General features: G+C 47.2%; 1 protein-coding gene across 2 annotated transcripts in view; it reads right to left on the reverse strand.

The window, feature by feature from the left end:
• The window catches only part of SEPTIN2 (septin 2), a 1,039,523-nt gene that overhangs the window by 556,354 nt on the left and 470,957 nt on the right, over nucleotides 1-12,212 (reverse strand). For both annotated transcript variants that reach the window (XM_086944012.1, XM_086944013.1), the window contains exon 6: nucleotides 11,863-11,997. In XM_086944012.1, coding sequence (XP_086800138.1) covers nucleotides 11,863-11,997 — 135 coding nt within the window. The remainder of the gene's footprint in view (nucleotides 1-11,862; nucleotides 11,998-12,212) is intronic.

The raw sequence follows: 12,212 nt of genomic DNA on the forward strand, positions 1-12,212 counted from the left end.
AAATATATTTGTTTGAGATAGTCCTTACAAGGTTTGAAACCTTTCAGTCTTTGGAGAGTTCATTTCCCTTACAGTTTGAAAGCTTTTTTGTTTGAACAACTGTCCCTAAGAGACAAAAAGTAGCTTGGAAGCACATCTGGTGGCGCATCCAGAAAGGAAATGACATCAGTGTGCTGGAGTGGCACTAACATGGGCCCTGTACGTCATTACCGGAGAGGAATGGTGTCTGGGTGGAGCCACACAGCACTACTTACCGCCACGCAGAGGTACTGTTCAAAAGTTTCCAGATTCAGTATGATGCATAGAGAATATTCAAAATCTGCTGTTAGAAGCCCTTATAGGAAAGAATGTACATCAGACATGTCCAACTTAAAAGAAGACTTCCTCTAAAACATTATGCAAGTTTAAACTGAATTTCTCAGAGACATCATTTAATAGAACATGTTTGATGCATGCAAATATAAAACAAGAATTGGCAAAACCTCAAAGTCTTGCCTGATCGATATATTGGCTATGCCAATGCAGTCGGAGGAACAAAATCGAAAGATGGTGGGGTGAGGGGATTGGGTAATGTGGCTGCTGTTTCAGGCTACATTATTCTTTTGAACTATGCTCAAGGTGTCACTGCACCTGGGAACACATATGTAATCCCCACAAAATTTTCGCAGATCACCAATTTAAATTTTAAGTATGCAAAAGTGCTGTTAGTGTAGTGGAATGCTTAGCATAAAAAGGCTGCCTCGCCCACTAAACAAATAGAAGTAAAAAAAAAAAAAGAAAATGCAGACATTTTGACAGCATGAAAATAAATGAGGGGCATGGCTCTTATTTTAAACAAATATATAAAAAATGCGGAAGGGTGCACCTGCAGGTACAAGTCTTTCCATTGGTGCAGATTCAAGACTTACAAGAATCAACAAGATTTTACAGAAGCAGGCCTGGAAAGCTCCTCGTAACAAACTTTTGCAAACTCCATTTTCACTTCACTAAATATACAAGCAAATATTAGTTCATACAAAAACCAGCTGAGCGACTATTAATTCATTTTCCATACAGCTCTGTAGTATCCTAGTATCCTGTCCATGTTAATGTTATACCATTTTCACCACCTGCTCAGCCAGTGGAATGTTGCAGTGATGATGCGCTTCGGAATGTTGGGAGACTGCGAGGAGAAGTGTCAGTTGAGATTGGGCTGAGCAGCATGCCGGCTGCTCCTGGTGAGGTTGATTTACAGAACATGTACTGAACCACATCTACTAGCATGGACCTCGTTACTACAAATATTTGGCGACGATTTTGAAAGAACCTGCATATTACACCCGGATTATCAAAGCTTCGACAATTGGAAGCATTTTCTACAGAAATTTCGAAACATGGAAAAACTTCAAGGTAAATGAACTTCTTTTGTAACTAACAGCTACATATCTTAAAGCAAACGGGCACCCCTGAGCCACACCAGTGACCTTGACATGGGTCTCCCACAACCCAAGTGTGTCAGTTATTGCTGTTTCTGTTTCAACTGTACTGGAGCAACTGTGCCCTTGTTCATCTTCTGCCTGTTTGCTGCAACTGCTATTTGATCCATTTTGCGGTGTTCCTACTACTAATAGGGTTTGGCAACTTTCTGAGATGTCAGTGAGTGACTTGATTGCCGATACCTTGCATTTATTTTGCTGAGTGTGTCAGGGCATGAGTTCGTCAAGTACAGATACTGTCAAAACATCACACATCTCTTCTAATCGTTTGGCAACATGCGCTCCCTGAATGGGGGCTGTACTGATGTAGAGTGCATCCTCAGTTCATTGCTGCGTGTGTTCGTGGATCATTTTGATGCGGTGGCACTTTGTTTTGGCAGTGTGTGGGGGCAATGGCAGGTGAGACAAGTTTTGACTCATTCGTCAAGTCTTATTTAACGACAGTGTGCGTTATTTAACTGCCTTGTTGTGATTTAAAATGTGACACGAACTCAACAAAGCGCGCTTTTACTCAACGTTTAATGTATAGCGTGCGCGGTGCCTTCGCAGGACCAATCATCTCGTCATTGTTCTAGGTAGGTTGTGCTGCTTATGGACGCATTCCAGTTTCGACGTGCCGTGAGCCATATGGCACAACACACAAGTTACTACTTGTGTAACAATATATCTGTAAGAGACATTAGTTAGTGATAGATTCCTTACCTTAGAATATTCCCCAGGCGTCAGACTGGATTCAGAACGTTTTCTGCTTAGCAGTACTCCTGCACGTCGGTAGGTGGCGTCATACGGCTCCGCGTCATTCACTGGCGTCGTACGCGCCAGGATGACGTCACAAAGACTACTTAGGCGCCACCCATGCGCGCTGTCGTCAGTTCTGTACACGGCTTTCCGGTCGAAACGCAGAGCCATGCAAGAAACGGACTATTGGTGCATACACCTAGGGCCCTAAAAGGGGATGACCTTAACCCTAGTAATCAGTTCGCAGAACGGGGAGGATGGGTGGAGCGGTAAGGAATCGATCATTAAATAATGTCTCTTACAGATATATCGTTACACAAGTAGTAACTTGTGCATCTGAAAGAGACAAGTTAGTGATAGATTCCTTACCTTAGAATAGATACCCCAGTAATACCAACCCCGGTGGAGGGTCTGTGAACAAGATTATACAAAAAAGTCAGGGAGCACAAACGGGCAAAGAAGCCGTCCCTCCGGACCCGACTGTCAAGGCAGTAGTGCTTGGTAAACGTGTGGGGCGAGGCCCACGTAGCTGCCTGACAAATGTCCTGCAAGGTAACACCGCGTCCCAAAGCAGTAGTGGCTGCAGTTGCCCTGGTCAAATGGGCACGCAGCCTCCTTCTTGGCCAAGGAGTAACATGCTTTGATGCACAAAACACACAGGGAGATAGTTCGTTTGTTCACAGCCTGACCTTTTTTGGCACCCACGTAGCCAACAAAGAGCTGATCATCCACCCGGAACTGTTGTGTACGCTACGCAGCAGATAGAAAGCGAGCGCACGTTTTGGGTCCAGACGGTGGAGCCTCTCCTCTTCCATGGAAGGATGCGGAGGCGGAAAGAAGGTGGGCATAGTGATGGTCTGCCCGATGTGGAAGAACGTGACAACCTTTGGCAAGAAAGAAGGACGGGTCCTTAAAACCACCTTGTCCGGATGAACAGAAAGGAAAGGAGTTTTGGAAGAAAGAGCTTGGAGCTCATTCTCCTGGAAGAGGTGATAGCGACCAGGAAAGCCGTCTTTAGAGTAAGAAGAAGTAAAGGACAGTTATGAAGAGGCTCAAAGGGAGCGCACATCAGAAAAGTCAAGACAAGATTCTAGTCCCATTGTGGTATTACGAAAGGCATGGGAGGAAACATGTGCGTAATGCCCTTGAGGAAACGGTTAACAACCGGGGACTTAAAGAGAGAGGGCTGATCTGGAAGCCACAGGAAGGCAGAAATGGCAGAAAGATAACCTTTGATAGTGCCCATAGCAGAACCCTGCAGGGCCAAAGACAGAAGAAACAGAAGAACCTCAGAAAGAGGAGCACAAATCTGTTCCATCGGCAGGCGTATACCGTTTTAGTGGAGGGACGCCTGGCTGCCAGAATAACATTACAGACTTCGGGAGGAAGGTCGACGGCCGTCAACTGTCGCTGCTCAATCTCCATGCATGGATGTGGAGGCTGGACAGGTTCGGGTGGAGGACCGCCCCCTGCTGCTGCGACAGAAGATCCTCCCGAAGAGGCAGACGGATCGGGGGATCGATGCTCATACTGAGTAGCTCGGGATACCAAACTCTTCGAGCCCAGTCCGGAGCCACAAGGATGACTTGGGCCCGGTCGTGCCTGATCTTCAACACTCTGGGCAGAAGTGGGATAGGCGTAAAGGTGTACCATAGACCGCAGCTCCACTTGCGACGAAAAGCGTCTCCGAGCAAGTGCCGCCTTGGAAACTCCAACGCGCAGAACTGATGACATTCGCGTTCTCTTCATTGGCAAAGAGATCTAACCAAGGCTCTCCCCACTGCAGAAAGAGACCTTGCGCCACATCAGAGTTCAGACGCCATTCGTGATCCACCATGCACCGGCGGCTGAGTTAGTCTGCCCTGGCGTTCAGAGAACCTGCCAGGTGTTGAACCACCAAGGTAATGCCTTGATGTTCCAGCCATGTCCAAAGGCGCAGAGCCTCCTGACATAGGGTCCAGGACCACACCCCGCCATGTTTGTTGCAATACCTCATAGCGATGCTGTTCTCCGTGAACACCTGCACTACACTTCCCCGGACAGAGGGAAGGAATGCCTTTAGTGCAAGCCGGATCGCCCGCAGCTCCAGAAGGTTGATATGGAGCCAGGACTCCACAGGAGACCAGAGACCTCTGATCTCCGCCTCTTCCATGTGGCCTCCCCATCCCAGGAGGGACGCATCAGTCACCACTGTGTGCTCTGGTTGGGGATGTGAGAGATCTGCCATTGACCCAATCGCAGTTCGTGAGCCACCACTGCAACTGTCGTGCAGCGTCCTCCGAGATCTGGATAGAGGATGAAAGATCGAAATCATAGCCTGAATATCCCGGACTCGCTATTCGGGAGGATAAACGTGAAACAGCATAAAATCCAGAACCGCTCCGATGAAAGGGAGCTTCTGAGAGGGGCTCAGGTGCGACTTCGGCACACTGATGGAGAACCCCAGCAAATGCAGGAGGTCGGCTGTAGTCTGGGGGTGGGAGACAACTGCCTTGGGTGAGCCCGCCGTCAACAGCCAGTCGTCGAGGTAGGGTAAGACTGACACCCCGGACCTGCGCAGATGAGCTGCGACCACCGCCATCACTTTCGTGAATACCCGAGGGGCGCTGGTAAGGCCGAAGGGGAGCACGGTAAACTGAAAATGCTCCTGGCCTTCCGTGAACCGCAGGTAACACCGGTGGGCCGGCAGGACAGGGATGTGAAAATAAGCGTCCTGCAAGTCCAACGTTACCATCCAGTCTCCAGGGTCCATGGCAGTCAGGACCTGAGCCAGAGTCAGCATCTTGAACTTCTCCTCCCGGAGGAAGCAATAGACGTCACGGAGGTCCAAGATGGGGCGCAAGCCCCCCTTTTCCTTTTTGAGGACCAGAAAATAGTGGGAACAACAACAACTTCCTACTTCCTGATCCGGAACGTACTCGATGGCCCCCTTGGCCAGGAGGGACGAGACTTCCTGACGGAGAAGAGCCAAATGATCCCCCGACATGCGGTGGTACCGAGGTGGCATGGCTGGAGGGGAGGACAAAAAGGGGAGAGAGTAACCTGGGCAGCTTATCTGCAGCACCCACTTGTCCGATGTGATCTCACGCCGGAGGTGGAGGTGAACCCTGCCACCCACTGGCACGGGGTGTCCCCAAAAGCTCGGATTAGGAAGGTTTTGAGGCGGAAGCAGCGGGTGGAAGTGGACTTACCCACACGCTGGTTACTAGAACCGCCTCTGCGGAGCCCACGTCCTTGGCCTCGCTGAGGCTGGTTGTGCACAAGCTTGCTGGATGAGCGCGCATGGGTACCCCTGCCCTGGCCACGAAAGGAACGAAACCCCGGCGTGGCAGGTTTTTCGAGTTTCGACCCAAAGACTTGGCCGTGGCACGAGAGTCTTTATTAGCACTCCAGGGCATTGTCAGCCTTATCACCAAAGAGGCGGGAGCTATCGAAGGGCATGTCCATGAGCGAGCTCTGGACATCTGGCGAGAACCCAGTGGAGAGCAACCAGGTGTGACGCCGCAACGCCACCATCATGGAAATCGTCCTGCCCAATTTATCAGCAGGGTCCAAACCACACCTGATGGCAAACTTCACAGCATCCTTACGCTCTGCAATCGCTTGGGAAAGGACAGCCTGGATCTCCTCAGAACACTGAGGCAGAACCTCTGATACCGAATCCCACACTGCGTGGGAGTAACAGCCCAATAAGCAACACAATAACAGCCTATTAACCAACCTCAACCCCAAACTGGCTGAGGAGAAAAGCCTCTTGCCATATTGGTTCAGCCTCTTAGAGTCCTTATCGGGCGGAGCCGAGGGAAAGGCCTGAATGACCAGGCTCTCAGGTGTGGGATGAGTGGTCAAGAAGGCGGGATCACCAGGCGCCGGGCGATGACGCCTAGCAACGTTTTTATCCACTGGTGCCCCCGAGGCCAGCCGCAACCAAGTACCCAAGAGGACTTCGGAAAGGGCCTCATTGAAAGGGAGCAGCGTCTCCGACGCTGTCTGGAGCACCTCCGTAAGAAGGTTGGTCTTAAGGGCCACCGTACGGAGGTCAAGATGGAGAGCCTCTGCGGTTTGGAGCAGCACCATATAGTGTAGGAAGCGCCTTTCTCCATAGTAGACGAAGGTGAGGCAAACCCCAGGTCAGAAGACACATCAAGTTCACCCGCATCTTGAAGGTCATCCACCCAATCCTGCTCGAGTCACACTGCCGCGCAAGGGGGTCCTCAGAGCCGTCCCAATCCTCATCCGGCTCCGGAGTAGGCCGGAGTCGGAGAAGGGGCAAGCAGCCCCGGGAACGGGTCCAACTGGAATGGCATGGTGAGCAAAAGAAAGATCGATTTAGGCCCAGATCTCTGTACTGGGGTGAATGTATGACATTGTTTTGCATTCTGTCCGTCAATTGTTCTTTTTGTATTGGCTGGCTACCACTGCTGCTGTTAAAGATTATTCAGTTTTAAGGATGCCAACCTCGCTTTTACTAGAGATGTTCTCCTCACTGTCACTTTGTTTGTTTCCTCTAATTGGTCTGCTGTATTAGAGGATCATCTTGCGTTCCCTGGGGTCACTTAATCACACATACGGATGCCTCTGGACATTACTTTGACTTCCAGTAGTGATGTCGCATATATCGCTGGCGGACCATCGCTTCAATTTGTCTTCGTGGGAAGCCTTTTAAGCATACAGGATCCTGTGGGTTCTTTTGTTTTTCAAGTCTTTACAAAAGTGTTTTGAGGTACTGGTTAATTTTTTTTTCAGGATCTTGTGGACTCTTTTGCTTTCAAGTCTTTACAAAATTGTTAAGAGGTACTGATTAAATTTTCAATTCTCAACAGTTCAAGTTGGAGCCAGAATTCTCACATTGTCACATTTTGCTTTGCATAAAAGTTATTTTTGAATGATTGCAGTTTTTCATGTTACTATTACGTATACTAGTAATGCTTATGTATGGGGGCTTGCGTTGTTTTCTCAAAGTCATGAAATTCATTAGTTACAGTATGCTCCGGACTATGTTTTCCAAGTGTATTTGGTCAAACACTGCTGTGTGTCACATAGATACGGTGACATGTATACACATAGTTGTAACTGTCGGTAAATGATTTTTTTGTGAGAATGGTAATTTACGCCTGTTTTATGTGTGGTTGTGTTTTACCATATGCATCTATGTTTTGGCTTGTTGTACATTTCATGAAGTGACTGTTTTCTCCACTTTTATCCTCCATAGGATTGTACGGTGGGTTTTGATGGGCTCAACTCTGTACATACATGGACTCTAGATACACACCATCAAGAGTTCATTATTTCATTTTACACATGCGCGTAATCTTAATTTTATTCTTCCCTACATAGGGATAGCAATGGGTTCATGCGCTTTATAAAAAGAAATGGTTCTAGTCCCATTTGCTCACATTACACTTGCCTTTTGGAGCTATTTACGTTTTTCTCTCTCTTTCAGGGCATCTATGCATGGGTGTTAGTCCTTTTTGCATTAGTTAATCATCTCTATTCTTAGGGACAGGTTATGGATCCTGACCCATATACACTAGTTAATAATAGCTAACCTTCCTTTGGTCTTGTGGTAGGTCAGGGGGTTTCAGTCCGATGTTCTCTTACACATGTGTTGTGTGGGTTTTAGTCCCATTACTACACTGCACAATATGTGACCTTTCCATGGTGTTGCCTTTACAATTAATTGCTATTATTTCATGGGGTTTAGTCCCATTCAAAGTTGCTCCTCACCCCTTTTCCTCGGGGTAGGGGTAGGTCATGGGTTTTAGTCCCATTCTCACATACGTTGGGTACATCATTACCCTTTCATAGGGTGTGTTTCTTGGGTCTCAGTCCCATTTGCTGTCATTTTCTCAACGTTATGCCTTCATTATTTTAGATTGACAATTTTGCAATGCAATGTTATGTTATATTATATCACAATGCCAATTCTATAACGGGGAAGTATGAGTGATCTTGATGTATTTTCTCCTCATCCGTTTTCTCGCTTTTTCAGTTCTCCTTGTGATGCCTTTTCTTCTGGTCATCCGTGGAATCTTGTTGTTAGTCTTCCTTTGTCCTCTGTCTTTCTCTTATCGTAGTGCGTTTTTTGTTCTTCCTTCCTCTCGAGGTTACTTTTCCTTCGCCACTTTGTGTGTGTCTGGATGTAGTCCAGTGTTTGGTGTGCTGTACTATGTCTTGCCTCCTCGCATGCCTGTTTGGCCAGTAGGTGTGTCTGGGGGGTAGGCATTGGTGCCTTCACGTCTATATACATATTTTTTTCTTTTTCTTTCTCTGTGTCTTTCTATTCTTTGCTGATATTTATAGAAGGGAGGATGGCCTATATTTATCTGTTTTTTTCATCTGTCGCTTATTTTTCAACTCCCACCTATCTTTCTGTTAGTTCCTTGTTGTTCACTTATTTGCATCGTTTATGCTATTTCTGTATTCCTCTTTTTCTTTCCTCATTTATGTTTCTCCCTTTTCAGTTTACCAGCTTAATTGCTTTTGTTATATAAGAAATGGGGATATGTAGTATCCTAGTATCCTGGCCATGTTAATGTTATACCATTTTCACCACCTGCTCAGCCAGTGGAATGTTGCAGTGATGATGCACCTCGGAATGTTGGGAGACTGTGAGGAGAAGTGTCAGTTGAGATTGGGCTGAGCAACATGCTGGCTGCTCCTGGTGGAGCTGATCTACAGAGCATGTAACCTTCAATAAAACACCCTGAACCACATCTACCAGCATGGACCTCGTTACTACAAGCTCTCTTTTCCCAATGCTTGGCAGGAATACATTTCCAGCCTTTTCCACTTTGGGAAGACATTGGAGAGGAGTTTGTGAATACCCTAAATATATTAGTTCATCAGTGTGCACAGACTCACAGGGTATTCAATCCTCTAACTACTGCTTCATCACCAGCTCTAACCTCAGTATGCACATTTACAGAAAGGGGGCAAAATCAGAACCACACTAGAATCCAAAGCCTCACGAGCCCCAACATAATCAGAGAGGCTACTATTAAAGCTCTGGCATTCGTACCCTGTGACAATTTGTTACCCTGCTGCTTCGTACTAAAGGGGACCAGGTTTTTAGGTCTCGCCTAGGCAGCACGCATGCCCTGCTCTAGGAGGGCCTTTAGTCATCGGTCTCCACTTTTGAATCACTGCACTCGTGCTTGTGGCGGCATCCACCTTGCGGGAGCGAGCAGCAGCGCGGCCACGTTAATTACAAACATATGGTCGCTGTTAGCTCCCGCAAGGTGGATGCCGCCACAAGTGTAGTGCTTCAAAAGCGAAGACCGCCGATCGCTGAATCAATTGTAGTAGTAATTTTCTTTACATTTTGATGCGATTAAATCCTAGTAAACTCGTGCGTGCCAGTTTGAGATGTTACTTTGTTATCCTTTAAGGTTTCTTAACATATCATGGATATAAAATCAGGGTGTCTATCTATAGTTACACTCAATTGGGGTGGCGGGGTGCAAAGCTATGGCTTCTGAAGGGACCCCTCACGACACCCAGCCTCGCGGCGAGGGAGGTCAGATGTGTCTAAGACCAAGTACATGTATACTGAAGCAGATGTGTAATTGTTCTGTGTCCTCTTCACGCGCTCCTTCCTCGCCCCCCGTCCCCATCCTCCGGTTAACTCTGAACATTTTCATGAAATTCCGCAGTCTTGCACCGGCTCCCTCCGAGAGCCCGCGAGCGCCACGCACGGGGGCTGAGAAAGTTCGGTGAGCCGAGCAGAGGCTCGGCGCCGATGCTATCCCAGCTGTCTGCGTGGCGGTTTGCCAGGAGCTCGCAGAGCAATGATCATTTGACATTGAGACACTAGTGTTGTTCATTACAATAACTCACAATCAACTGCCTGCGAGGGAGGAGGGCGCTCGCCAACCTCCGTCTTGCACGTGGGCTGCATAACATTTGACAACGAGACGACCAACCGCGCGCAGAGTTCAGCCCTACAGATACAAATATGGCAACTACAGTACAAACACAAACCCAAGCCAATAATCGTGACTTGTAGGTATGATTTTACTTTTTGCTTCATATATATGGATGCAATTCAGAAACCGCAAAATACAAGTCTGGAGGCACACTATGCTAAACTCAGATTTATTGCTTACGTGTTAGAGGTCCAAAGAACACTGTAACCGCTCTCTCCACTGCTGCACATGCACAGTGCAAACACTGCCCTCCCCAAATATTTTGTTATCTAGTCGCTATGTCCCAGTTGGGTGTTCCATAGATCAGAAGCTGCAAGGAGTATATTTTCCCCATACAATTAATAGGACTACATGTCAGTACCCCTTCCATACACCCTACACAAGTGGATTTCAATTTTTCATATGCCCCTTCCACTTGAGCAAATTAGCGAGGTGGAAGGGTTGCCCTCATATTACATAACTTGGTAACATTAATGATGGACATTAAACACGACCAGTAGAGAGTTTAGAATTCATGGGTTATTTGTTCATGGCTAAATTCAGAGGGCAGTTTAAATATGCACGCAGCACTGCTTTCCACATATTAGATGTAAAGTGCGACAAATAATACAGTGTAGTCAGCAGTCCCTCAAGCTCCCGTGTATCCCGGAAGTAAACCCCAACATTGTTAGCAAGCAGATTGGGCCAATTGGCTTCAATGGAGCCATTCTGCCCTTTGTGTGCACATACTCCATGTCTTCTTGTCTCCAGCAAAATGTGAAGGTGGCAGGGTGAGGGCAGAGGCTAGTACATTGGTTCTCTGTCATCATCAGATCTTCTGTCACCCCTCCTGAGCATTCAGTCTAGCTATATATCGGTCTGCTGAACCGAGAGAGTCCCTCAGCCTGCACCCAGTCATCTTCAGCTCGCCATCATAGACCGTCTTGAAGGTACTATCTGATCTGGCTCTCTCATTACCTCAGCCACACCTAAAGAATCCGGCCTATACCTGTGCCAGCCATGAGTTAGTCCTGAGACACCTCCAGCCAAACCGCACACAATCCTAGAATGGCATCTGCCTTTTGAAAGCTAACCTCATCCTGCCCTCTAACCACCATATGTCTCTTGCTGCTTGCCCTCAGAAGACCTTAAGGAGCCCTAACCAGACAGTGATACGAACCTAACTCTGAGAAGCTTTGAGCTTCACATTCTCTTAGCAGGTCCTTAAAGACCAGCCATTCTGTTGCATCCACACTCACCACAGAGAGGATATTTGCATGTCCATAAGAGCATCTGAAACTTCAGAGGCAGTACATAGGCCAGACTTCTGCATGTAGTATGTATTTCAAACAAGCCTACTAAAGAGAGCACGTGAAGAGAAGGTGCATCGAGAAGATGTGGCCCAACGGCTAGAGCGCTCGATCTGGAAGCGGGGGAACCCGGTTCGAGTCTCTGCGTCAGCTCAACATCCTGTGATTCTGGGCAAATCACATAATCACATAAACTCCCAAATCAAACAAAATGAATGTGACTTTGTGTAACTGGCGCCCATGTAAGCGCTCTTACTCTTCGGGTCGCACTATACAAAAATACACGGATCTATAAAACTATACACGGCTAAACACTTATGCGGTCCCAAAGGCAACACCTATTGGCTGTGCCAATTCTTGTTTTTTCATCCCGTCCCTATGACAAGTAGATATTTTAGAAAATTACACATTCCTGAAAACACAAACACCTACCCATGTCCAAAGGGAGATATAAAATAGAAGCAGCAGTGCACCCGATTATCAACAATGTGACGTCTATTCAATCCACTCTCGTCGTGCAGGTATCGCTCAAACTGCTCATCAATGTAGGAGATTATGGTCCTAAAACTGAAAAAGACACAAAAGTCAAACTGAAACATCTACACCCCAATGACAGATTCAACACAAGGCTAAACATCCTTGACGCTGCTAAGCAACATTAGTCAGGCCTTTTCTCGGAACGTGACTAACTAGGTCAGCAAGACAAAGAAGAAAAAGAAACGTAATTTACTTGCAATCTTACTTCTCCAACCTAGGAATCTAGTACACTGAAGTCAAATCCT

This window comes from Lissotriton vulgaris, chromosome 11 (assembly GCF_964263255.1).
Source record: "Lissotriton vulgaris chromosome 11, aLisVul1.2, whole genome shotgun sequence".
NCBI classification, from domain to species: domain Eukaryota; kingdom Metazoa; phylum Chordata; class Amphibia; order Caudata; family Salamandridae; genus Lissotriton; species Lissotriton vulgaris.